This window comes from Pseudopipra pipra, chromosome 3 (assembly GCF_036250125.1).
Source record: "Pseudopipra pipra isolate bDixPip1 chromosome 3, bDixPip1.hap1, whole genome shotgun sequence".
In the NCBI taxonomy this organism is placed as follows: Eukaryota; Metazoa; Chordata; class Aves; order Passeriformes; family Pipridae; genus Pseudopipra; species Pseudopipra pipra.
In genome coordinates, this window is record NC_087551.1 from 97,793,269 (window position 1) to 97,820,742 (window position 27,474).

The 27,474-nt window shown below is 37.5% G+C and overlaps 1 protein-coding gene across 21 annotated transcripts in view; it reads right to left on the minus strand.

The window, feature by feature from the left end:
• Positions 1-27,474, minus strand: part of MYT1L (myelin transcription factor 1 like) — a 305,799-nt gene that overhangs the window by 62,719 nt on the left and 215,606 nt on the right. For 10 of the 21 annotated variants that reach the window (XM_064650442.1, XM_064650448.1, XM_064650443.1 and 7 more), the window contains 5 exons: positions 16,195-17,172; positions 11,626-11,760; positions 8,961-9,051; positions 6,558-6,665; positions 3,169-3,380 (listed from right to left, as the gene is read on the minus strand). In XM_064650442.1, coding sequence (XP_064506512.1) covers positions 3,169-3,380; positions 6,558-6,665; positions 8,961-9,051; positions 11,626-11,760; positions 16,195-17,172 — 1,524 coding nt within the window. The remainder of the gene's footprint in view (positions 1-3,168; positions 3,381-6,557; positions 6,666-8,960; positions 9,052-11,625; positions 11,761-16,194; positions 17,173-27,474) is intronic. The other 11 variants (XM_064650451.1, XM_064650445.1, XM_064650449.1 and 8 more) reach the window with 5 other exon arrangements.

Here is a 27,474-nt window from a genome sequence, read left to right on the forward strand (position 1 = left end):
ACCTTTCCCATCAGACACAGGTCTAACCAGCTGCATACCCAAACTGCTCTTCCATCAGACATCCCTGGGGGCTGATTACAAAGAACCTCTCAAAGTCTACAGGCTTCTTTTACTAATTAACAACAGAGGAGTGGGAGAGATCCCAAACACATAAAAGCCCAAAGGAAGGTATTTGGAGTGGAATTCAATTCTGCCCAAGCACCTCCATCCCCAATATTGTCTAAATACTGAATGTATTATGTAAATTAATTATAGTTTCAACACTTTTTCCTGGCCTATTCATTATAGGCTTCCTCTATAGGCAGAGGAAAAAAATTGGAAAAAAAATGATTCACCTCCTTCTGAGCACTGCAGAAGGAGATTAATTAAATTGGAGACAGAAGGACCCAGGCCTATTGGTGGAATGAGAGGAACTCCTGCCATTAACTGAGCAACACTGAAGGTGTTGCCATCACCTCTGCCTGCTGTGTCCAGCTGTTCTTATCTTTATTACCATACACCATAAGCCCAACATCCAATACACTATGAAACTGGTTTCAAAGGAAAAACAAGCCCACAAATACAAGATTTCTCAAGAATGATCAGATCATCCCACCCAACCGACAGTTCGTTGGGTATACATTTTCTGTTTGTTTTTTAGTAAAGCTTACTAGAAAAAAAATAACAAGGAAACAAACCAAAGGAGCTATTTATGTTCATGTCACTCACTGTACACTTACTGAACATATAATCCCTTTCTCTGATGATGAAAATACAGTACTAGCTGATAATTAAAAAAGCATTGAGATATGAAGCTATTGATTTTTCATATTCTTGGACTTTTTGTCTCATAGTCAGGACTAAAGCACTGTTTACCTGCACATTTCCCGCAAAACCTTAGGCTTACTTTCAGGTTTTTCAGAACTAAATCTGCTCTAATATAAACATGTTTGGCTGACATACATAATAGGTATGCACTCTGTACCTCCATAATGGCTATAGTAGCCAAGATTATTTTTTTATACACAAATATAAAATCACCTCTAAATACTTTAAAGTTTCTTGAGAAATAGTGGCTCTTTTAAATGATGAGTTTCTTCCTGAAATCTCCGTCATATTCAGTTATTTACAATAACTGTCAGCAAAATCCTTGATCCATTCAAAATCAGGGCCAAAGCTTTGACTAATTTCAGTGTGCTCATGATTTCACTTCATCATTCTAAGAATTCAACTGATTTTCCTGAGCCAATTTAAGGCAAATATGATGGAGTACTTACAAAATTTCGGAGAGATGTGAATCCTAAAGATTTGATGAAAATCACTTATAGCGTGCAAAGAAAACTAAAATTAGGCCCCACCTCTGGGACCACTTTGTCAGGTCTGTCTGGCCAAACAGCACACACATCACTTGGAACCAGATGCAGTGTGTGCTGCCTCCTGCAGAGCCAGGAATATGGAACAAATCCATATGGAATTAGCCTTTCTTTGGCAAACAACCTGCTCCAGCTTAAATGGGCTTCAGTTGTTCTGAGTACACAAGAGCCCCTTATACTTGCTATACCAGCAAGTATAGTGTATATATGAATCACATATATACAGTGTCCCACAGTCCTCTCTGGCTCACATTACTGAGCAGCGAAGCAACCCCGTCCCAGTCTTATATCTAAGTAAAATTTCTATTTATATCAAAGGAAGATAAGTGTATAAATAAAGTCAGTGAGCCCTATCCCCATAGGGCTTTTATTATTTAAGGCCACTGTTAAACTTTCGTTTAATGTTACATGTATTTTTAAATTCTGGTGATTTTGAAAAGAAAGTAGAGTTCGTTATTATTTGCTGAAAAAGAAGCCTTAAATGACAAAAATATGTATCAGTTTCCTAAGCATCAGCAATCTGATCTAAAAATAAGCTTTTTCACAGGATCCTCAACAATACTCTGATTCTTTCCTTTCTACAAGAGTAGATAGAATATATATACAACATTTAATATCTCATTTACCTTATATTAATGTACACTCATTACTTTCCTAACCACAGTCTGAGTCACTGTTATACCTTTAATCCCATTCAGGCCCTTATGATACAGACATATAGGATGAAGGTATGAGAGAAGGAAAAAAAAGGCACTTTTACTAAAAAGTAGGTTGCCTTTCATGAGCCTTCTCCTTTCTGCTATAGTGCAAGAACATACCTGCTGATTATACGAGAAAGCAAAATATCCAAAATATCAGACATATGAAGGCAATGGGTGTAGCAATTTTCCCCTTCTCCACTTAACTAATGTCAGAGTCTGTGTTCAGGCAACAACATAAATTGTTGTGTATAGTATATTTCTTTCTGTGTTCCTAAACAAATATTTGACACCTGAAATTTCACCTGCCTGAAATTTCTTATGGCAGTCAGTGAATAGTATCAAATATTTTAACCAAAAAATTAATTGCTAGCATTCAAAAAAAAAAAAGATAAAGGCACAGTTTACATATATATATACACACATATACAATATATGTGCATATATAAATGTATTGCTTGAAAAATTCCTGATGTCCTCAAAAGCTACAATCAAAATTCCCCTTCTTTATCCTGCTGTTCATTTTTCTCCCTTAATAAAAATCCTCTTGCCTGACTGACCCCATCCATCTCCTGAACTGAAGCAAATTTCAGCCTACTCCTAAACATGTTACTTATGTTAGGTTTTCAGTGAATCCAACTGGTGTATTTATGAGGACAAAATAAGCAGAAATGCCTCATTAAGTAAGTAGCAGTGATTTCTGAAGTGCAATGAGACCCAGGTTTTCTACTTCCATATTCCCACAGAGCAAGTATGTTATCTTTATGGGTTACATGAACTACTGTACAGAGGCGAAAATCCTGATGTAACCCTTGAGGCCAGGACTCCCAGACAGCAACATAAGGACTATCTCTATTACTTAGCTTTTATTGCCATCTCAATACATCCCAGGAGCTTAATAGCTGGAGATGTTCCTTTGCCAGTGCAACAATCCTGAAGTAAGCACCGTATAAAACAACACTTTTTCAAAAAGGCCTTTAAAATAACTTACACATGACAGCATTCCTCATAATACTGTATGAACATGAAAACATGTCTTATTTGTATGATGTTTACATATACAACAACATGATCAACTGCAAACTTGTCTCTCATGTATAAGAGTGTGCACCTCCTACCATCATATCCTTTGGGGGATATATCCCTGGATTGCACCTTGGGAGCTATGGCTCTCTTGCCATAGGCATGGTTGTCATAACTGTTATATTCAAACGAAGTCTTAGAGTATTTCTCTAGTTCCTTGGCCAAGTTGGAGCGGGGTGTGGTGGTGGGGACATTGTTTCTGTAGCCATACTGAGGGATCTCCAACTGCTTAACAAAGCACATGGGCCTAGAAATTAAAGATATGTACAGTTTGTTAGATGCAGTTCAGTTTACTATGTCTGTGCATAATTTATAGTTCAGATTAGAAAATCTTAGTTATTTCTTGTACTCAAGAGACAGCAATATATTATTGCATTTCCTTAGTTTGGTTATTTTCAGCAGACAAACAATATATATTTTCTTGAACAAAGCCTAAACAAAATTAATTCCAATATCACTAAATGTATCCTGCAGCTAAATGTATTTTAAAATTCTGTTTTAAAATACTTCAGGGTTTCCCTTTCCCCGTGTAATTGCATCACACAGAAAACATTTTTTCTTTTGGGAGGTAAATGAAAGAGGGGCAAGCAGACTGACAGAAGAAGTTTGGACAAATTCCTTTAAATGTCAACAAGAAAAAATAGAACTGGAAGCTCCACTTAATTAATGGGGTTTCCTCTGAATTTCTTTCAACTTTCAACAGAGTTGTATGATGTTTTCCTGTGTGCTTTCAAAAGGAACTAGTCCTGTTTCATCCTTCAATATAAAAATCCATGTTCATCTTGAGAAATACACAGGAGAGTCTCACAAGCTCTGTTGACTCTGAGCTGCTGCCTTGCAGGTCCTGCTCACCCTTAAATGCAAGGTTCTGGTAGGAGCTGCGATTCCTGATACACAGATGCACACCTCAAGGAAGGTCCTGAGAATGAATACAGAATAAAACTGCTTCAGTTTAATATCTCTTTCATTTAGGATGAGGGAGGACAGTCAGGAAAAGCCCTGACTAATGTAATTCAACAGTTGGAGAAACTCATGAAATCTCAGTGAAAGAATGCTGTAGTGAACTCAACTGACACACTTCTTCTGCATGTGGACACAGAAGTCATCAGCTCTCAAAGCAGTCAAATGAAGGTCAGATCCTGCCAATCCTATCTATATAAGAAAATGTTACATGACTGGGTCATAGGAAGTAACTGCTACACAGTGCTGCGTGTCTACCTACTGCATTTAGCAGGAGGTGAGGATGATAAGCAGCACACCTGAGGTGCTTCTGCTGGAATCAAGCTTCATATAATCAAGTCTTTTTTATTTTTTTTTCTTCTTTACTGCATTTATAACAGTCATAGGATCATAAATTCAGATGAGACCAGAAGTATCATCATCCTGACTGACAAAATGAAATGTGATAAATAGTAAGAAATAGGTTTTGAATATTATATCATGTTTTTTGTGAATGAATTCATTTTCATAGAATTTAGCCAGGATATTTATGTAAAGATCACCCAAGAAATCATATTAGTCATACTACTCCCTTTGATTTATGTATGCTCATTCCTTTGGACCCTTCTTCCAAATAAAATACAGTGGGCTTATTTATACAATGAGCTGATATGAATAATAGTTTGATCCTGTCTCAAGATAATCTACATTTAGCTAAAAGACGTGCAATTCAGATCCTGTACAGTCAATGAAAATCCAAAATTTCAGTGGAACAGAAGTCCTATGACTGTGATTTCTTTTTAAGTAAGAACTTTCAAATGCACGTGGGATGGAAACTGGGATGAAGACAAATATTCAAGAGTAAATCTTAAAACATCTCTGTCTGCCCATCAATTGCCTGCGTGCAAATATTATAAATAGCTGCCAAGTTCTTCATCTCAAATACTTCAATGAATTCAAGGTAAAAGGGAAGCAGGAGACAAGATGAAAAGCATTATTTGAGTTGCCTATAAAACCTAAAACACAAGGCAGCTCACAAGCAAAGTTAAGATTGCAGAATAACTTCCTAGGGAGCTTACCAGCAAACAGGATGCTGCTTTTGAGCAGTTATCTTCTTTCTATGTCAACTAACTTCAGTGGTTTCCCTGCAATGAGCCGTGGTAAAAGCCACTGCATTTTTGATCTGTCTTTTTCCATCAAGTGAGAAACCATTTTATTCCCTCAAAGAGTGGTTGTTTTTTTTTTAATTAATGGGATTTGAAGAACCTTTCTCTAAGAAACCTGCCTGGGATGTTGAATGCTGAGTTGTACAAAACTGAATTAGGGGCAGTTAAGATAAAGCCCACCAAAAACAATCTGAGGAAGGAAAGCAAAGTCAACAGGAATGACGAAAGTCTTCTGTAGAACTGTAGTTCTAGGGAACCACTGGTTTTTGAAAAGATCATCAAGATCAGATGAACTTTTAAGATAATATTCAAAGAATGATGTTGATAATATAGTAGAAAAATTTCTTTTTAAACAGCCCTATCAGTTTTGAAATCTAGAAGACAGTTAAATACTATGAAATCTACGGGTTAAATGGGAAATTTTGGGAACTAAAGCTGCAGCACTTCCTCCACGGTCTTTGAGGCAGCTGAGAGGGATGTACCTATACTAGCCCACAGTCATTGCAGTATCCATGAAGAAATTCTGCAGCTCTTGGGGCATCATCAGCATAAGGCTGGTAGAATCATGCGGAAGTTTAGTTCCTTTACATGTATCCTTCACACTTCAGCTGCTTAGAAATAATATTTTTTTCTACCCACATATCTCAAAAGAGGAGACAATAACACAAAGCTGGGTACAGCTTTGTGTAAATGCAGAATCACATATGGATGAAGAAAAGGAGTGTAATCATATAAAAATGGTTCAAGGTCCTTCCCATATGAAAATTTAGGACAATTTTTCTCTCTTTCTGTCCTTCTTGGCAGAGAGCGGGGAACAGAGACAAAGAGCTAAGCCTGACATTATGTTGGAATCTAAGCTATACCTGGCATTTTTCCAAGTGTCCTGCCAAAAGGTGTACTCCCAGTTTGGTAATGCACATAGGGCTTCTGGTTTAATTTAAACTGATATTTACTAGTAAAAGCCTGCTGAAAAAACCAAGACTTACCGGTAAATATTAGTTTATTCCCAAAAGATACCAACTTTTTTCACATTGTTCTTAGACTTTGCACTCCAGCAGTCATCTTTACACCAAACAATGCCTAAGACAAAAATGAGCTTTTCAGCTTTACATGTATTTGCCAAAATAATTACCAACCCTCCCCCATGAAAATTGAGTGGGAAAAATACACTGTGAGAATTGGATCCAGAAGCCCTAATTCTAACTCTTCTTTAAAGGAGATATATATGTATATACAACGTATATAAATATAAATTCTCAGATTAGGTGAATGTGTGATGAATTCTGCATAATAATAAGTATTATAGTGATTTCTAATACCTTAAAACCCGATCTGATGCCTGGTTTGATTTTGACACATCACAGTTCTGATGCTTCTCTTGAGCTTTAGCCAGTTTCTCTGCTGCAGCAATAGGACATCCAGAGAGGCTGCAATTACAGAAAGGAAATTTAATTGTCTTGTCCTGCATAGTTTCACATCATAGCACTGATCCAATTACTCCTTCTCCTCCTTAGCCAGCATCAGGAAGAATCTGAAGGAAAAGGGTTTCCAAAAGCATTTTGATCATGTGTATTTTCTCTAGAATAGACTTCCTTTCTTCTGCTTTCAAATTTGCATGGTAGATCTTACATCTGCTCTTCGGCTCTGACTGTACACGGGTAGATTATTCATCCATGTCAGCCAGTGAACGTACCAGTAGGAGAAGAGGATATAAAATGGAATCTACTGTGCAGCTCTGCTAGCAGACTTGTGACCCTCATGTATTTCCAAATGTTGCCAATGAAATGGCTCCTGAAGACGACTAAATGACACCACCATATAGGCCAAATCTTGTGCTGCTTCACAATTCATTCTGTTCCCCTAATGCCAATCTTTCTGCTAGATATATAAGTGAGTGCAAAATTTAGCCCTGGGTCTCTAAATCTACAGTCAACTATGTTATACTTGGTGTTTGTTCATGAATTTCAGCCACTGAAGTATGCTTTCTAAGAGTAGATGATGTAACACGAAAAGCACTTCTGCACTGGAAATTCAATTAATTTGCAAATGCTGAACTATTCTTGAAGTGGCAATAATAAGCCTGATTCTTGTGGAAAAGATTTAGAACAGGAAAAAATAAATATACTGATGCCAGCAGATGGTGCTCTTAGTGAAGCCGTAAAACCTTGTGACCTGACAATGGAGGGGGTCCTTTCTTTGCCATAGTCTATTGCATGCTTATGTGATCGCAGCTCTCTGAGCTCTCCACAGGAAAATAAATTAAAATAAAAGGCAAATCAGTGCATTCCCAGATGTTCCCTTCTTTACAGGAAATAAGTGGAAAAAAAAAAAGAAGAAAAAAAGTGAAGTAGAGAAAAATGCCCCAAAAGCTGCAGAAAGAGGTGAGCACAGACTGCAGACTGCTCCCCCCAGCCTGCCTTCACTGCCCTAGTTCTGCAGAAGGGTGAGGGGGCTCTGTGTGTTTTGGAGTCATGCCAGAGGGCAGCTGCGCTTCACTGACACACTCTTCTTCAGACACCTCAAATATTCTAGTAGATATTCAACCAGAAGTGAATGCTGCTTCAAGCAGCAGTAATTCCCATAGAGCCTTCTCAGAGGTTTTTGCTGCATCTACTGGCAGCATCACTGCAGAGAAGAAAGAGGTACCCGAGCTTATTGCAGACAGGCTGGTACCCACAAGAGTCTTCTGGGAGATATGCAGCTAATACGAGGAGCTGTAGTAACCCAGAGCTTGATAAGAGTGAATGTCCAGTACCCGTGTAGTCCCTTATGCCTTCATGCCACAATTAACAGTAAAAAAGAATTGGATAAGAGGAACCTTGCATAGTTCCTTCTACCCTCTTACCCACATTTCCTGGATTTTTTTACATCGTAAAGAAATAGGCAAGATTTTATTATTGTTCTGTGAGAAAATTATGCCATGAGAAGAATTATAGTAACATTTTGATAATTGTCTAATTTGTTTGACAAAATTTAATAGGCACAAGCATCCTTTCACTAAGAACATAATACTAATCTTAGGAAACTATAGGAAAGTTGTTTTTTTTCCTTGATCTCTTTTTTTTTTTGGCTAGAATACTTACTTCTAATAATTCTGGCTTCTCATTACATTTGCCTGGTGTTCCGTAAACAGACAAAATTCTCAATCAGTTTTATCTGATTAAGGACTTTAGGGTTGAGACTGTGGTCAGTAAGAAAGCTAACACTTGTAATGTATGTGTACTTAAAATGCCATTTCTCATCTATTACAAAAAAACCATTTTAGAATTAGAGTGGATTTTTTCATGCACTGTAAAATAATCCCTGAAGAGAGTGAAGTGTGAGAATAAGAACTATGCCCTACTCCTGATGACATTGACAGACTCTTCCTTCTTCCTGCAACACACCCAGGAGGAGCCATACCATTTGTTTTGTACCACTGGTGTTCAGCAAATATCAAAACAAAAAGAAAAAAAAATCCACTCAAAAAGCTAAGGATGCCTATAATGTCTTCTGTGGATCAATTCACCCATACTATAGCAAATGCACACTCGTCCTTCTCAGAAAATACATGAATAAATGTTACTCTTTAAAATGGATAAAGCACACGAAACACCATCTGTCAATCTTCAGAACAAAACAACGACACACACACTCACTCCCCCCGCCAATGGACTGCTAGAAGGGCTGCAGTTCGGAGGCACTGTTGCCTCTAGATTGGTGTCCAGCGATGGCATCCTTACCTTCGGTGGGAATTCCTGTTGCTATTTACGTGGCCCCGGCCTGTGCAGCCTGGTGTAGGACACTTAAGAACATTTTCATGCATGGCAAGAACTTGACAAGGAGAGTAAGAGAAAACAGCAGAGTATGAAAACAAGAAAAAAAAATCAAATCCCAGTATATATGAAACCATTTTAAAACAAAGTAGGATTCATTAACAACCAGCATTCCTCAAAATACACGTGACACACATAGCCAATAAAGCCTGATGAGGGAAGTAAGTATTGTGACCCTATGCTTATTAACACAGGGCAACAGTGAAAGTTATGGAAGTTACAGAACCTATAAACAAACACATCTCTGGTGCAGCAGTGAAGCAGAAGACACCCAACATCTTCTTTGAACAAAACTACTGAGCAAAGATCAACTCAACAGTAAAGGGTGAGCTAGCAACTGTACAATACAAAATTAAAGACTAGAAAAATTCTTTCAGGAAATGTATGTGTTCATAATACATAGCTTTACAAACACAGTATCAAACTCAAGAGCTGAAAATCTGCTCTCAAGTTATACTGCTAGAACACTGAATTATTTGAAACACACCTCAGTACCACCCTGAACAGAATTTAACCCTAACTATAAGGCAGCCCAATTGAGCTGGGGGCCAGTTCTGCCCACTTCCACATAGATATATCGCTCATATCTATATGATGAGCAGAATGGTTCCTTTACTTTTTTGCTTGTATTTTCTACAAATGTGAAAATTGTAATGGGTAGATTTTTTTTTTTTTTAATACTAAGAACCAAAAAAAAAGCACTTAAAAATTGAGGGATGGTAGAAAAAAAATGTGAAAAAGAAATAAGTGGTACAAGCTTAAGCAAGTAAACTGATTTACATCTGCATCCACTGCAAGCTGGATGGAAAACTTACTCCAAGTCTCCTCAGAGTAGTCTCCTCCAAGACTTACTCCAAGTCTCCTCCTCTAAATCATAAAGCTCATGCTATGAAGTGCCAAATTATCAAGAACTTTTTGGGAACACTGAAGAGTTTTTTATGACATGAGACATATCTGAATTCATGTCTTGAAGCTGGATGACAGTACATCACTCGATGGAAAAAGGCCATCCAGCCCTTGCAAAGTTCTGGTTTTCTGACACAAGAAGTTAGTCTGGAAGCCTGTATTTAGTTCTCACTCGAAAAAAATCTAATAAAATCAGTAGACACTTTGACTGAGTTAAGAACTGAATAAAAGCTGTTCAGAGACTTGAGAATTAAACCATATCTACTCGTTAAAAGATAACCATCATCATCATCATCATCATCATCATCATCACCCCAGCATTAGTGTCCTAAAATGTGTAATAGATTCAAAAGCTTTACTCTGAAATTTCTACCATTCAAAGCTGTTCTTGAAACATGCTTCACAAGGCCAACATCACAGGAAAAAAAAAGATGAGCTCACCTTTTTCATTTTAGTAGGTACAAGAGCATGCAAACAGTTTAAAGCTATATTCTTCTTTGATTTACAAATCTTCTAAAGAGTTTTCTATTTACCATTTGTAAAACTGATAGAACTTTGAGCAACCAAATAAATATTTGTGTTTCAGAAAATTATGGGGTCTTGGAAAGCAGATAAATTACTCAATTTGTTATACTGTATTCAGAGACCAACCAAACTACAGCAGAGTTTCCTAAAGCACTTCCTCATTACTTTACTTCTGGAAGAAGCCACTGTACCATGAAAGAGGAGACTTGCTACATCTGCCACTCTTGCAGTCCTAATCTACCTCTGGTTTCCTGTCCATCAGAATCTACTCTACTTTGGAAACTGGGAACCATTTTAGTCCTGACTGTCTTTATAACATTTCCTTAAGGCTGTTGGAAATTCACTGAGGTTAAGACTATAAGTGCTGATGGACAGTGAGGATTCTAGGTCCATATGTTTCAATGGAATAACTCCATTTTAAAACTGGTGTGAAAGAGAACTGATCTTAGCTAGACACTTTCCTGATGTAAACCAGCATAGAGTAATTAGTTTCAACAATTGCTGATTGCTGATTCCACCAGCCAAGGAGGTGATTTCCAGAAACAGAGCCCTCTGCCTTCAGGATAATGTCCCTGAGCTCATATGGGTGAACACCCTATGCAAAGAATTTTCTGCCATGGCAGGAAGCTCCACCCATGTGAATGACAGGGGATGTTTGCTCAAAATCCTGAGTTCTGTAACTAAGTAAACAGCCAAATTACTATTTTTTATATGCAGTAGTTTAATATAAATTATGTTTCAGACACAACAGTAACAAAGGAAAGGGGTTGCAAGTTTTCCAGGAACAATTACTCCTGCACAAGACAATAAGGACAGTTGATGTGACATTAGCACGCAGAAGTAAAAGCAGTGCACATCTTTGGGAAACCTTTTTCTCTGTTGACTGAATACGTCGATTTAAAAATAACCTAGAATTCTTAAAATCAAAGAATACAGCTTTAAAAGTTGTTCTTTTAGTGTAAAGTTAGTAGAGAATGGAAATGATGGAATAAAGAAAAAAGTATAACACAGAACAGTTGACTAAGTTGAGACAAACCATATTGAAAAATGAAATTAATTTTTTAAATAAAAGGTTTAAAAAGCATGCTAGAAAAGTTTTTGTAGTTTTATCCCCACTTTCCATGAAAGAATGTGAACTTACTTTCTGGAGGGACCCTATCTTTGTGTGGGCATCCTGACAAACTGCGGTGATGGGGGTAAAGCCCCGTTACATGGCCAGTTCCATCACACCCAGGGGTAGGACATTTGCTCTCTTTCTTTTCTGTTCTTGAGGGATCTATAATTTACAACAAATGTGTCAAGTGAATGAGGCTTTTCACATTTCTGTAAGAAGGTTCATTTAATCACGTCATTTACTCGTTGGTAAATGTTATAATGAAAACTACAAGGAAAAAAACCCCCTCTACTTCTTATCACAGTTCTGTCACTTTTAACCTGTTATCTTCTTTTCAGACTTCAGGCTCCTATGATCACAGCAATATCCATTCACAGTGATTGAAAAATGACCTTTTTATAGCAAAGCCATACCATGTCAATCAATGTTCTGCTGGCAAGCATTAGCTCAAGGGTGTAAGGTCATTTGGAAACTGTTTAGTTGGAGTTTCCCTTCTTTATATTCTTATTTGCCTCATGTATTAAGGTCTGCAAATGTACTGTCATAGCAGTTCAATGTCGTGAGAGTAACAAACCCAACTCTTCAGCATAACAATTCCACGATTCAGCACACATAAATCCCTTTTCCAAGGTTCAATGAGGAAATAATTCTTGTTTTCTTTAATTTCCTCATGAAGTGGTAAAATTAGGTAAAATTTCCTTTTTCTTCAATAAATTATGGTGGAGTAAACATTGAAGACAGAATTACTGGAAGTATCATTTGCTGTGTAATCTGGGCTATTACAAACATTCAAATGCAACATCTGAATATTCATATGCTAAAAAGGTTAATGATCTTTTAGAATGTTGTTGGATCTTCTGACTACAAATCAATGAGAAGTTTAACTAGACATTTTTTCAACAAAATAAAGTTTTCTACCAATAATGTAGTGGAATGCTGGTGAGATTAATCCTGAACTAGAATGTTCTCGAATAACTTCATCGGTTTATCTCCTTTAACAGAACATTTGTAAAATAACAACCCTACCCTTCCAGCCAACCACGATACAAATTACATGTTATCTTCTTGACCACAGTTGCCACATTTTGGAGATGATTGCTGATTTTCACATTAGTATTAAAGGAATAAAATTCAGGATCCTCAAACTGCTACTATTCTGGCTTAAGATCAACCAACATAATTTTTAGTCCATCCTTCCTTTCAATACCCAATGTAAGCTGTCCTCATTTAATTATTTTATGTTGCTCTTTTCTGTTTCAGTATTTATGCTTTCATCTCCAGAAAATAAGATTTTGCTACTTGTTATCCAGTAAGCCTTTCTTATGTTAAATTCCATCCCAGCTTCAACAAACAGAACCCTCAGTATCATCAGTGGGAATTTCAGTACTTGCAGAACATCACATACAACCCATTCTTTTAATCATGAATCAATACAATCCAGAGTTCACATCTGTTGTGGACTTATCTTTCCCTGATTTCCCTCTGGTAGCTTTTATACATACTTTTACTTTTCATGTTCTTCCAAAACACCTTCATTTTAGAGAAATTCTTTAGCTGATTGTAATGACCCTTCATGTCTTAAATCCATTCTTAAATTTTAATGTGATACTTAAATTTGTCTTTTGCAAAGGGAATCCCTAATTATCAAAATTTTATTTCACTTAACTAGCATGTTGACTGTAGAACACACTTCTTTGTTTCATGCTTTTTAATGATAAATGCACATACGAATCTCTCTCCAATGTGCTATACAATTATCACAACACTTCTGGAAACACCATAATCTTATACCTCAGGAAACTGAAGCAAAGAGATAGAGAAGTTACACCCAAGGCCACAGAAGGAGCAAATGTCAGAGAAGGGATTTGAATTCCTGCCAGATAGGCCTGTGCTGAGACCACTAGAACAGCAAGCCCACAGCTACATACATACACAACTCTAAGCAACTCATCAAGTCAAGTACTTTGGGATGTGTAAAACTATTAGATAAGTGAACAGGTAATGTAAATGAAATATAAATTATGTAAATATAACAATATTCAAGGACTGCAAAAATGTAGATGATTAATAGACCATAATGGCTTTTTAGAGAATTTAGACTAGAGAAACTTTAGCTACTCCACATTGTCAGAACCAACGAAGGTATTGTAATTTAGAGCAGCTGAGGATCTGGACACTTACATCCTACAGTGTGAAGCAAATGCTCCTCTGTATTCAAGTCTACGCTATAAATTTATAGCATATATCAGATCCTTAAGAGCCTTTATGGTCTAATGAGTCAGAAAAGATGCTGTATACTACTCTTAATGATTTCAAAACTTGCATAAAATTGCACTTGCACAATTTCCCATTGCTTTTAATGGAAGACATTTGAGTAAACTTTTCACAACTTTATACAAAACACTGGATACTGTTTTGTAAATCCTCTTCTGCTATTTGGGAGAAATATTGCAGTTATTTAACTCTGTAACCTTTCCTCACTCCTTGCCACAATGGAAGTATTCCCTGAGTGAAGGTTGCCAGAGGACTTTAAAAGGTTTTAAAATTCATAAATTTCAGAAGAAAGCCTGTTTAGAAAGCTTTAAATGGCAGGGGGGAAATGGTTAGTGGTCCCTTAACAGTTGTTTCAGTGATCTTTGAAAGCAGAACTCCAGAAACCAAGAGGTAGTTCTCACTGCAAACCTGTGTACTCAGAAAGTTTCCACTTAACCATATCATACATCTCTGTAGGTATTTCTTCCAGGAGTATTTGGAAGATAATGTGTGAGCGGAGAACAAAGCAATTGTCTTACTTAAAGCTTCCTCTCTCAATAACTACCAGAATGTTTCCTTGCTTTTTTAAAGTAAGGGAATATTTTTTTTCCTTCCTTTATTAAAAAGGTGAAGAATGATCCACTTCACAAAGTTTCTTTGTCCGAACTCCTACAGTATTTAGTCCCTGGTTGAGGTTTGGACCTGTTATCAATTCAGCCTGCAGCTCCCAAGGAATAAGATGGTTCAAAGAAGCTCTAGAATTTACTAAAATAGGAAGTCCATACACTTTTTTAATGTCAGAAAGTATATAGACTTTTTGGAGACAGCAGGTCTATATGCATACATGTTTTCAGTCATATTTAGACTGGAAGGGCTGGACACTACCAGTTAAAAAGGTCTTCAAAAATTAATATTGGTTTGTCACATTTTCTGTGGTTTTATTAGAAACATATACTCAAAGGGAAATACATCTATAAAAGGTCATATGTGAACAACGTTTAGTACAACATCCACATGGCTATGCAGTAATACACTAACTAAATAAAGTTGCCTTCCCCAAATAGCCGAAGTTACTACAGCATACACTGGATCGTATATTTGTGGTTAGAACAAAAAAATACTTCACTCAAATACATTGCAGCAGTGCTTGACATCAGAAATTTACATGCTTTTCTAAATGACTGATCATTACTGTTCTTTAAGGCTTTTAAAAAATGATCAAAACCTTTCTCGGATCAAGATGTTGTCTGCCTACATGAATGTCACAAGCAGATCACTTTTTCAAAAACAGGGATTTATAAAAAGGAGAAAAATGCCCACCATCTCAATTATAGAAAAGAAATCAAATATTTTTACAACAAATATAAGATGAACCCAGTCCCTGCTTAGCATCTCCCAAGAAATACCACGCCCTTAACTTCCACTAAAGTCAATGGGAATCAGGGTGTTCAATGAATCTCAGGAGGTATTGAACACTTAATACAACACAGCCCTATGTGTACAGATGTAGACACGTTAAAGAGAGGTGTCATAATATAAATACATCATCACCATGATAATCCTGCAAATTAAAATGCATTCTAAAGGTAACCTTTAGTCTGTTCTTTTTTCCTTTTTTTTTTCTTTTTGTATTGAATTATGGTCAAGGCAGCACCTTAACTGTTTCCACAATGGAATGAAACCAGTGAAGTGGAATGCACATAAGAAAGAAATTGCTATTGATCTCAGCCCAGGCCACACCATGCCTTGCATAGCAAATGGTTTCCATTACCTTACTATCTTAAGATAATTAATGTGCAGTCACTGCCCCTATCTTATGTTATCGGTCATTTTGATACTGTTCAATTTCTATCAGGCAATTCAACATTTTAGATGGGAGAGGCTTCATCAATAACTGTCATTTGATGATAATTTTATAAGTCATGATGCCACCTACCCAATCCAATCTGTAATATATGCATTTCATAGCTGATTGACTACCTGCTACATAACCCCTCTCTCCAACACAATTCCCTTGTTTTTTAATTATTACTATAAAATATATTAAAAACTTGAGAAAAATCTTTGCCTCTTTCAACATGATCTCTTATTTGGTTTGTTTCCCTGAGAAGTTACTTTTTTAATTTAGCCACTGATATACTATACATATTTCTAGCACTGCAGAATGAATACTTTCATTTTATAATCATAGCATGATGTTATTTTACAAACATGTCATACTATAATTTTAATAAAGTTCCCATTATGTGGAATTAATAATTTCATTTCAGAAATCTATGCAAAAACTTAACATGTTAGCTTACACTTTCTCATGACATAACATACGGTATATAGAAATATTACCTTTACCATAATATGGCTTTTTGACATGGCCGTCACTGGGTTTAGGCTTCCTGTCATCTCCAGAAAGGTGTCTTGGAGACTGTTCCTCATATGATCTCATATTATCCCTCCTTCCAGCTTCCACTGCCATTTTTTCTCTCATGGCTTTTGCTCTCTCAGTTTCCAAAGCAATTGCTTTCTCAAGCAGGGTTAAGTTACCTTTTGTCATATCAAACACTTCTTCAGACCTATCTGAAGTAATAGAGGTGGTATCATCGTCTCTTTCATGACAACCATCCTCCTTGGCACAGCTAGAAAAAGTCCTAGATCTGGGGCTCAACTGTTCTTCAAGCCTCATTAGGTTCATCATATCAGAGTAATTCCGGTCTGGTGTTCTTCCTTGGAAGTCATCTTCTTGCCTGACATGCTGACGAGTGTTCATGTTTTGCTGTTGATTTCTTTCCTGTGGGTTTGTCTCACTGAGTTTCCTAGCCAGATCAAAACACTGGTTTCTTAAGCACTCCAAACTGCTGAGACACACCTCTTCGTCACTCTCCTCCACTATTTTTTCTGTAAGTCCATTGTTCACAGGCTTCCCTAGCATTACAAAGTTCATATTCCTATTATCTTGCTGTGAAGTATTGTCTGCATAATTTCTGTCATTAATGTTTTCTGAGAGCACTACACCATGTCCTTGTGCTAACAATTTAAGGGAGTCCACTGTTTCCCTAACAACATCACTGTCTAAATCTAAACTCAGCTCACTTTTCCGACCGATATTTTCATTTTTGTCACTATCATCTTCCAGACTATTAGATGTATTGCTGTTCATTTCTGATTCTGTCCTGGCTCTGTATGCTGCATCCTCTGCAATTTTGCCAAGATTTAACAAAGACTTGGCCACCAGTTCATCGTAATTATCATACTCATCATTATTGTTATCGTCTTTTTCTGTGTCTTGCATTATTCGAGTATTGTGACAATTCATTTGATGGTCTTCTGCATAAAAAATAGAAACAAAGAAAGAAACAAAGAAAGAAAGAAAAAGGAAAAGAAAAGAAAAAAGTGGCTACAATTGGAACTGTTGTTGCAAACGCACGGACAGAAAACAAACTGCATGTCAAATATTGTTAATTAAACAGCAATTCTATAACACTATGGCTGGCCCATGTGAACTGAATTTCTCTACAGTCCATAAGGCTATTTTTGTTTATTTTCTATTCACATGAATTTCTTTCACAGAACCGATAAGAAATAAGCAATCAAAATGCTAATTACTACTACTGCTAAATATTATGGCATAAATACTTATGTTTCTCCTTTGCTTTTATATTTACAGTTTTATGGGGCTTATTACAATCACATTATTCATATGACATAATCACCTATGTTTTCAACTTTTCTCACTCCTGTATTTCCTATAAATATGGTAGATGGCAAAGGAGTGAGTACTACTGGATTTATTCTCTTACTGATGAACACCATTCACCAAAAGAGAAAGAAATACACCAAGCAGGAAAATGTACCTTTTTTAGCACCATACACACCATTAATGCTAGATGACCAGTAACTACACACAAAGATTAAAATGGCATTTTACTTGGTGGATCATCAGTAGAAATCAAAATCTTTCAGTTCAACTGTGAAGAAGTAAGAATTTTAAAAGAGCTGTTACATGAAAGGAAGATAGAAGCAATTATATGCACAATATAATTTGAAGTAAATATGCTATCCCAAATTATATGGCCATAATATATGTATGATAGGGCTGTTATCTACTATCCTGTGTACTGTAAAAAAATGGTGTAGAGTTACCACATTTTACTCAGCTTTGTTTCAGTAACTGTTGAATAACAGAGGGATAGCTTAATAAGATGGAGCCAACGTAAAGCCCTGAGGGTGAGATTCATCTCACCTAACTTTAGACATGAGCAAGACAGGCATCTATATCTGAGTAAGCTATTTCACATTCCCGTCCTTAGTCAGTAAGAGAAGCAGACACTTTAAGGACAGGCCCACCTGATCTGGTTAAGATTATCTTCTTGAGAATAAAACTAATAACCACTAAAAGTGCCTGCTTCTCTTCATTGACAACAAAGGGACTCAGACTAGATGTCTACCTTAAAGATATCCAGATTCGGTCAGATGAATATCATCCAGAGAGCATTTTCTGGTATCTCATGTTCACTCAGAAGTTATGTCATTCTTAGACCCATTCTTAAAACAAATATACATGCATGGTTACTTACTAATGAATGTCCCATAAGTTATACTTTGATAATCGGCTACCCAAGCAATATTTTAACATTTTGCATCACAACTGGAAAAGAAAGATCCTAAATCTGTCATTACAGTGACATGCTAGGCCAGTTTTTCAGCTGGTGCAAACTGAAAGAAATCATCAGAGCTGGGACAATTAACACCTGCTCAGGAGCTAGTCCATCAACTTCTGATAGCTTCTTTTCAGCTTAGATGTATTTTCAACACTGGTACACCTAAACATGTAGCATTTTCTAAAGTGTGACTCTTATGTTTCAGGTTAAACAAACTAAGGTGGGAAATCTCAGGTAGTAGGTGGCTTGTACACTAACATTTTGATAATAGGAAATAATGTTTGATAAAAATAATTGTAAGCCAGTGGACAAGATGATAAATCAGAGTTTTAAATACAAAGCTCAACAGCACAATAATTAATATTTCAGCCACAAGATAGTATTCCTTCTACACAGTGGTTAGGGATCCTGGGATGATAGTAGGCTGTAGTTAAGCAGCAGAACTGGTTGATGACTAGGCTATGTCTACAGAAAAAAATATTCTAATGGTAAAATATTATACCATATCTATTATCTACTTGAATACAGAGGAAAAATAATTAATAGGGAAGATTGTATGGCAATTTTTACATTACAAGATATTCCAAGTCAATAGTGGGTTATCTATTTATCATAAAAGGTGGTCTTATTTTCTTTTCTGTGTTTCTCAAGATCATAATAATTCACATTTATGTTTCAGTACCACAAAAATTAAGTATAACAGAGTATCAGATTTTCAGTGTAAAAGTAAGGATTGCCCTTTACACTTCCTATTTGAAAAATGACCATTTTGAATAACTGCACAGAAGGCGGCAATGAAGGACTACTGGATAATTAATTTGTGCTATTTGTAAAGCAAAAGTCTTAATACACTAATAATAATTTCTAAAGCGAAATGTACAGACAAATCACACAGTAATTTAAATAATAAGGATAAAACCTGATGCCAAGAAGATAATTCAGTAGAAACTGCTGCTTTTGTGGGGTGTTTCTTGTAACTACACCTGATGGGCGGTCAGGAGTAGCAAAAGAAACACCAAAGTAATCAAAGAAGCAGCAAACTATAGCTCCAAAATTGCCAGTGCCTTCAACTTTAGGACGAGGTATCTACTAACACTGGTGAAATCAGTCCAAATCTAGCTCTAACATAATGCTGAATACAGAGTAGGAAAAAACCCATATTTGCTCAAGTCATCCTGAGAACTGCTTAGGTATGTAGTGACTATTCCAGGCCAGCTTTTGAATTGTGCAAAGTTTCAGGGATTTTTTCTTTTAAAAGGGAGTTTATGTTTGGTTTTACATGAATAGAGTCACATAAATGATCACCAATGGGAGGAATATGTTATACTTTGCCTCCACAAATGAAAAGTCAAAATATGAATCATGTACTGTATGAGAGAAGACATCTAAATTTCTTTTGAGTAGGGAAGCTGAGTGAAAGCTGTAACTAAAGTATTTTTTATTCCAGTGTTTGGTTGTATCCTTTTCAGTAAGTGGCAGAGGAGAAGAAAGTGTAAAGCATTAATCCCAGATGAGAGAGGCGGGAAAACATATTTAAATTGAGTTTCATTTCTCCTCTTTTAATTTTTGGCCTTTTCTTGCATCCCCTCTCTTTAACAACTATTTTGCTCATGTTTCTTATCTCCATGCAACAGTTAATTTTAATGAAAAGGATACTTATGCATGCCATATCATCTCAATAAACAGTTGGATTCTGAGCTTGCTCTGGTGAGGCACCTGCATCACCTGTTTATTAAAATGAAATTTTAAATACTCAATCAGTTTGTGTATTAGTTAAGGGTCTCCTGGAAAGTACGTTAGATCAGCAGCTCTATGTGAGCCTATATGCCTTTTCTTTGATTCAGCTCTGTAAAATCTAATCTCTCTTTCATTTCACATTTCTGTGATTCCTAAGATTTAACCTTTAATTCAGTAACTACCTTTACACTGTGCTGTTTAATGGCTGTCTGTTAAATGACTGCAAAACGCATAGAACTAGAACACTGACTCCACCCCTTGCATAAATTTCGGAACCGGTGACACAAACTGAAGTTTTTTATTTGGTGAAGAGGCTGAGTTGTCTCACAAAGACACAAGTTAGCCAGTTTAGGTGAAGAACGCACAAAGCTGATATATCCTTTTTCTGTTAGCTTTAGGGTTGCATGGACACAGAATACACAACACAATTTAAAAAGAATATCAGATTATTTTAGCTCTCATCCACACAGTACCATGATAATTTAGATATTCTTTTTAATTTGTTCTTTTTAACTCCCAGTGGATATAACAAATGACAGGAGGAAATTATAGTGAAGAATAGTGTAGAATAGCTACAAAGAGCTGGAAGCCTTTAGCCATCTCAACAGAAGTGCACTTGTATTGCACTAAAAAAAGTGAATAATTTGATTTCTTTTTGCACCTTTCATCCAAGGATCTCAAAGCACTTTACAAACATTATTTTAAAAAGCCTCACAACACCCCTGTGAGGTAGGTATTTTAAACCCATTTTACAAATGGGAAATTGAAACACAGAGTTGAGTGACTCTTTCCATGTCATACCGGGAGTCATTGGAGAATAGGGACTATAGCCTCTACATCCTTGATTGTTTCCTCCTTTTGTTCCTATCACATCCATATTTAACCCATTTTTTGGCAGAAGAAATGACTTGCTGGTTTTAGTGTAGGGAGTCATGCAAAACAGCACTTCCCTTTTGAAAAGGAAAATATATAGCATTTAGACTGAGAGATTCTGCAGAGAGAGGCAATGATACTTCAGTAATAGCAGCTACATTCCTACCAAAGGACAAAGACTTCAAAACAAGACTTTCCAGATCTGTTGTTTATGTATTAAATTACTCACTTTCTCTCAAGCACAGGAAAACACGATGGCTAAGAAGCTGCACCTATATGTGGTCACACAGGCTTCCTGCCCAGATGGATGGTTTCATTATCCAGGCAGCGTTGCCTGCTTTAAAACACTTCACTGCTCTTGCCACTGCTACTTGTCAATTCCTAAGTGCTCAGCATACGATACTACTGCACCATCATTTTCCTCCCTTTGAGCTGTAATGTGAGGTGCATGCACACATCTCCACATTACAATCTGTGATAACTGGTCTATGAGAAATATTTAGCATGACAACATTGGCACAAAAGAATCCCAAATCTTAGAAAGTCACAGCATCTTATAGGATGGGGGGTTGTATGTACATTGCCTTCTCCTCTGGGAAAATCTCATGAGTAAGGAAACTCAAGAGATGGAAAACTCAGTGAGCTCTCAACTTCTTCACTCCACACAGAAGAAATAGAGCACTTGTGTAACCCTCCGAGGACCTAAGCAAGGTCTCCTAAAAGTCTAAACAGTCCTACTAACATATGATTTGCATCAGAGCCCAAGCCTTTGAAAATGCCTATTCAGGGACACACTGAACATTGAAGTTGACCTGTGCATGAAGAATCTTTTCTTCATCTCTGCAAAAGTTCCTGAAGTTCTTTTACTCTAACTGCTATAGGTAAAGTGACTCGTTTTTATACTACTTGATTCCTTTATGGACTTCATATAACTACTGAAAGGCAAAAGAAAAAGATAACTGTTCACTTAGTTACTTGATTCAGTCTAACTATTCCATTATATCTCATTTTTTTCCACTCGCCCCCCTTAGCCTGCTACAGCTACTTACAATTGTTATAATAATGGGATTTACTGTTGACTCTCTTACTATAATGATAGTATTCAACTAATAACCAAAGCTCAAAGTAAAATAAATGAAGAGTAGAAGTCATTAAGCATGGCAAGGAAGTTCTGAGCTGAAGAACACAGCACATCACAGTAGGAGTCAGTATTATAAAATAATAGGGAAGACCACAGTGCAGCAAGCCCATACAGACTTTTAAATATACATAATTTTCTGGCTTACCATGTGTTTTCTTTCTTTTTTTTCTATTACATTTTGATCTTTGAATTTTCTATAGGTTCCACTTTTTATCTGGTTTTGCCTGCTCAAAAATTAAGTACTACTTTTTATTTTCTTTTTTTTTTTACTTTCCCCTAAGGACCAAATGGGATCTTCATAAATCTGAATCTCTTTCCTGTTGTGAAGTGATTATTGACATATAAAAGCATTTCATCTTTTTCCTGCTTTTTGCTATTAAAATATATTTTAAACAGAATATTAATAAATTATTTTGGCATAAAAGCATTTTGAAGATCTAGTTTTCTGTAATCTTTTTCTTATGCCATCCATATAACCTATTATTATGCCTCTGCTTATGTCAAACCTGCATGAATAGCATCCTAATCTGCAAATATTCACATAAAGTATTGGTAGAATATGGATGTTCTTACCTGGGTTATTCCTATTAACATAAAGGGAGAGAGCATCAGTTAATCCACACAAATGGGGATGCAGCGTACGTTTAAAATTTAGGTCATCTGTTATTCATCTACGTTTCCCACTCCAAATCCCGATGAGTTACCTGTATCAGTACAGTTTTGGAAAAGGATCTGAGGATATCTGACAGCTCCTCTGACAAGACCATGACTGACGTAATTTTGCTTCAAGTGTCAGACTGCAACAGCTTCTTAAAAATTATCAAGGTTCTGACTCAAGCCAATATGTTTAAGATTTTGTCATTTCACCACAAGGTGCAGCTTGCCTTTCTTTGATCTTAAGAGATTGTCACATTTCATCTACATTGCCATGGAATCATGAAGCAGCAGTAGCAGGAAGGGCCCTTGGAGGCTATCTGGTCCAACCCTTGCTCAAAGAAAGTGCCAGTTTAGAGCAGATTATCAGGGTCCCATTCTGTCAGTCCAGCTTTGAATGTCTTCTAGGATGGAGATACCGCAGCATCTCTGGGAAATCTATTCCAGTGTTTGACCACCCTCACAGTGAAAAATTCATTCTTATTTCTAAACTGAATTTCTCTTTTTACAACTTGCATCTCTTGCATCTTATGCTGCACACTTACATCTTTTCTCCACCGTCCATGTAAGTAGCGCAAGACAAGCATAGTTCTCCCCTTACCCTTGTCTTCCTCAAGTGAACAAACTGTTTTTTCTCAGTGTTGCTGTACATCATGTGCTCCAGCTCTTTAATCATCTTGGTTATTCACTACTGGACTCCAGTATTTCAAGATTTTCTTGTGCTGGTGAGCCCAAAACTGGATCTATTGCTTCACATACAAAAGTGTAAGTGCTGCATAAAGGGGAATAATCACTTCCTGCAGACTTCTGGTTACTATCTCCAGTCTTTTCATCCTGATAGCTAAACATTATTTCAAAAAAGTCAAAAGCAATGAATTTGCTGAGGATTACCTTTTTTTCTCTACCACAGAGAAAGCAGAAAATACTTTTCAGTTAACTACAGGCATCCATTTAAGTAGAAAAGGTCCCTGGTTGGTATGGAGCCTGCTTGTTTAGTTTCCAGTTATCTGCAATATTTGGTATGAAGGTATATGTTTAGGTTCAAGAAGGAATCTGCTGGGATTATCTGTGAAAAGAAGTGGATATGCTGGGTTTGCAAGGGCAATACAATTTAGCCAGTCACTCCCATCTGGTCCACCCTTCTTTGAGAATCAGGTTCAGGCAGCCCTTAATTTTTTTAACCTGACTTCTTTCTGGGCAGATAATGAGATGGCTTTAGCTGATGACTGGTATTCATTTCATCCTACTTCTCCCCAGGAAATCTATATGAGGGAGGGGAGATATTGTCTCACAGCCTTATAATGATTCAGTGGAGATTGGCAGTTTCTTGCTTTCTCTCAGGTTTCCACAGCTCAGCAGGGCAGCAGGGAATGAGGAAGCCAAACCTATTCTCCAGACACTGAGATCTAGCAGGGAGACAGCAGGAGAGCTGAGGACCAGCTGCACTGATGGCAGAACACCCACTCAGAGAGCTCTTGGTACAGAGTTTCTCCTGGGGCTAATCCTAAGACTGCTCAGGCAACAGTGACCCGTGCCTATACCCCACCCATGATCACTGCTTTACACAGATGCAGCCTGAAGAACACATTTTCAGTTCATAAAGTAACATTTTCCTTCCCACACACAAATCTCTAAGAAAGACAGGTTGGAAACTTTCAGTATAGGGATACATCATCTCTTTTTACTGGTTTCATTTCAGTTCAGATCTCTGATTTAGTGTCAGATGTCCATATTGAACGTCTCCATATGAATTAAGACATCTAGACTCTGTTTACAGGCAATGGACAAAAACATGCATCCTGAGATATGATTTTTCATCCTAAGATAGATATCTAAAGTAGATTGGCTGAATTATTCCCTAAAAGTGACTATTTCTCCTGACTGGTTATCAATTAAATTGATGGGATGAATCCTATCCCTACTGCTTTTACTCAAAACTCAAATTGATCCTTGATGAATTTCAACGTATGACACAGTAGGAACTGCAAGGAGGAAGGAATGAGGGAGCTACCCAACAGGAACTATCGTTAGGTTGTGGGCAGAGACATGTTAGGAAAGGCTGGTGTGGATGAGATAGTATGGATGCTTTGGATGGGAGAGATGCTTATGATTGCATGATCTATACGGAGAAAATTATATCTGTTTGGATGTGTTTGATCTCCATTATAAGTTTAATTACTTTTTTATAGTTGTGTTTGATTATCAAAGGAAACCTGCTGGTGCTTTGATAATAATCTGACCTGACTAGCAGAAGGGACAGAGGCATACATCACTGTCATTCTAGAGGATGAGGGAATTGCTAAATATGGTACAGTTGAAATTTCTTCTCCCTGTCTCTCTTTCTATCCTCTCAATGAGTTCAGTGCTAAGGAATCTGTAAAGACAAAGACATCTATGTGCATGAGTGCCAGTCTTTACTTCATCTGAAATGTAAAGCTTTTCATTAGGGTGTTTGTATTTTTATTTCTTATCCCCCATCCAGCTATTTCATCTACATTTGCCTCATTCCCCATCTTTTCATGACAGGGAAGGCTGACTAGTACTCCACAGAATAAGGAGAAACTAAATATAACAGATTCTTTGCCTCTTTGGTTATAGCCATTCTAGTATAAACTAATTAGGGACAGAAAACCAGACCAAGCAGTGGCATGTAATTATTCATACTGCTATGCTCTTAGTGAGGCCTTGGCATGATTGTTAGTCGAGTGACTTAACACCTTTCCAGCAATGTCCAGACACACTGAAGTGGTGCCAGTTGGGGACCATTCCCAAGTTTGAATGTGGTAACCCTATCTTGGAAGGTAGAAGCTTAGCTGTATGCCCCCAAGTCATGCAACAGTTGAACTCAGCATGAAATGAGTGGACTGTGGTCTGTTTTATTCACTCACATAGATATGATCTGATTACTGTGAACGAAGATACAAAAGCAGGAAAATCTGTAAGCTGGGATCAATGGAACGTGCACTGTTAACTGCAGCCTCAGAAGGAACGAGTAAGGCAAATGTGAACCTACTCTTTTAACCATGTGGACTGAGTTTGCACAGCAAGGTTCTGATAGCAGGGTGGCTACAGGGGTGGCTTCTGTAAGAAGCTGCCAGAAGCTTCCCCCAGGTCCAATAGAGCCAATGCCAGCTGGCTTCAAGATGGATGTGCTGCTGGCCAATGCTGAGCCCATCAGCGATGGTAGTAATGACCCTGGGATAACAAAGTTAAGAAGAAAAAACAAAGTTATTTAGTTATTGGTCAGAAGAAAGTGTGGCCAGAGAAGAGAGGAGTGAGAATATGTGAGAGGAACAACCCTGCGGACACCAAGGTCAGTACAGAAGGAGAGGGAGGAGCTGCTCCAGGCGCTGTAACAGATTCCCCTGCAGCCCGTGGTGCAGACCATGGTGAGACAGCTGTGCCCCTGAGCCCCTGAAGGTCCATAGTGGAGCAGAGATCCACTTGCAGCCCATAGAGGACCCCACATCGGAGCAAGTGGATGCTTAAAGGAGCCTGTGACACTGTGGGAAGCCCACACTGGAGCAGCCTCCTGGCAGGATCTGTGGCCCCATGGAGAGAGGAGCCCACACTAGAACAAGTTTGCTGGTAGGACTTGTGACTCCGTGGAAGACCAACACTGGAGCAGCCCATGCCTGAAGGGCTGCACCCCATGAAAGGGACCCGCGCTGGAGAGTTTTTGAAGAACTGTGGCCCATGGGAAAGACCCACATTGGAGAAGTTCATGGAGAACTGTCTCCCATGGGAGGGACCCCAGGCTAGAGCAGGGGAAGGATTTCTCTCCCTGAGGAGAAAGCCATGGCAGAAACGACATGTGATGAACTGATTATAACCCTCATTCCCCAACTCTGTGCACTGCAAGTGGAGAGGAGGTAGGGGCTGTGAAAGAGGCTTTACTTTAGTTCTCATTATCCTACTCTGATTTTGATTGGTAATAAACTCAATTAATTTGCCCAAGCCAACTGTTTTGCCCATGACAGTAACTGGTGATTGATCTCTCCCTGTCTTTATCTCAGCTCAGGAGGGGAGTGATAAAGAGTGGCTTTGGTGGGCACCTGGCATCTAGCCAGGGTCAACCCACCACATCATGCTACTGCAGTCAGTCAAGAACTGTGGACTTCAAAAAAGAGAAAATGGTGACTCAGTGGTGCAGGTAGTTCTCAGCCAACTACAAGGAGTCTTTAGTATCTGTTTGTTTGCTATCTATATCATGTGTACAGATGGCCTATGTGACTGGAAGAGTCTCTGAAGGAGATTAGAGTACCAGACACCTGTCAAATGCAGGAAATGCATACTATGGTAACAGATATAAATCACCTTTTTATGTCACTACGACATCTGCAAAGATATTTTCAGTGAGGTTATTCCAACAACCTGTTCACCTAAAGGCCACACAGTGCTACCATTTTTGAAATTGTTAGCTCATCCTTCTATGAGGGATTTCCCAGTGCTGTTCAGATCTGCACTGGAATGTCTGTCCTGATGATGAAAGCTTGTGTTTTTTAAAAGGAGAGTATTTGCTGGACAAATGTAAACACCTACATATTTATATAGATTTCTATA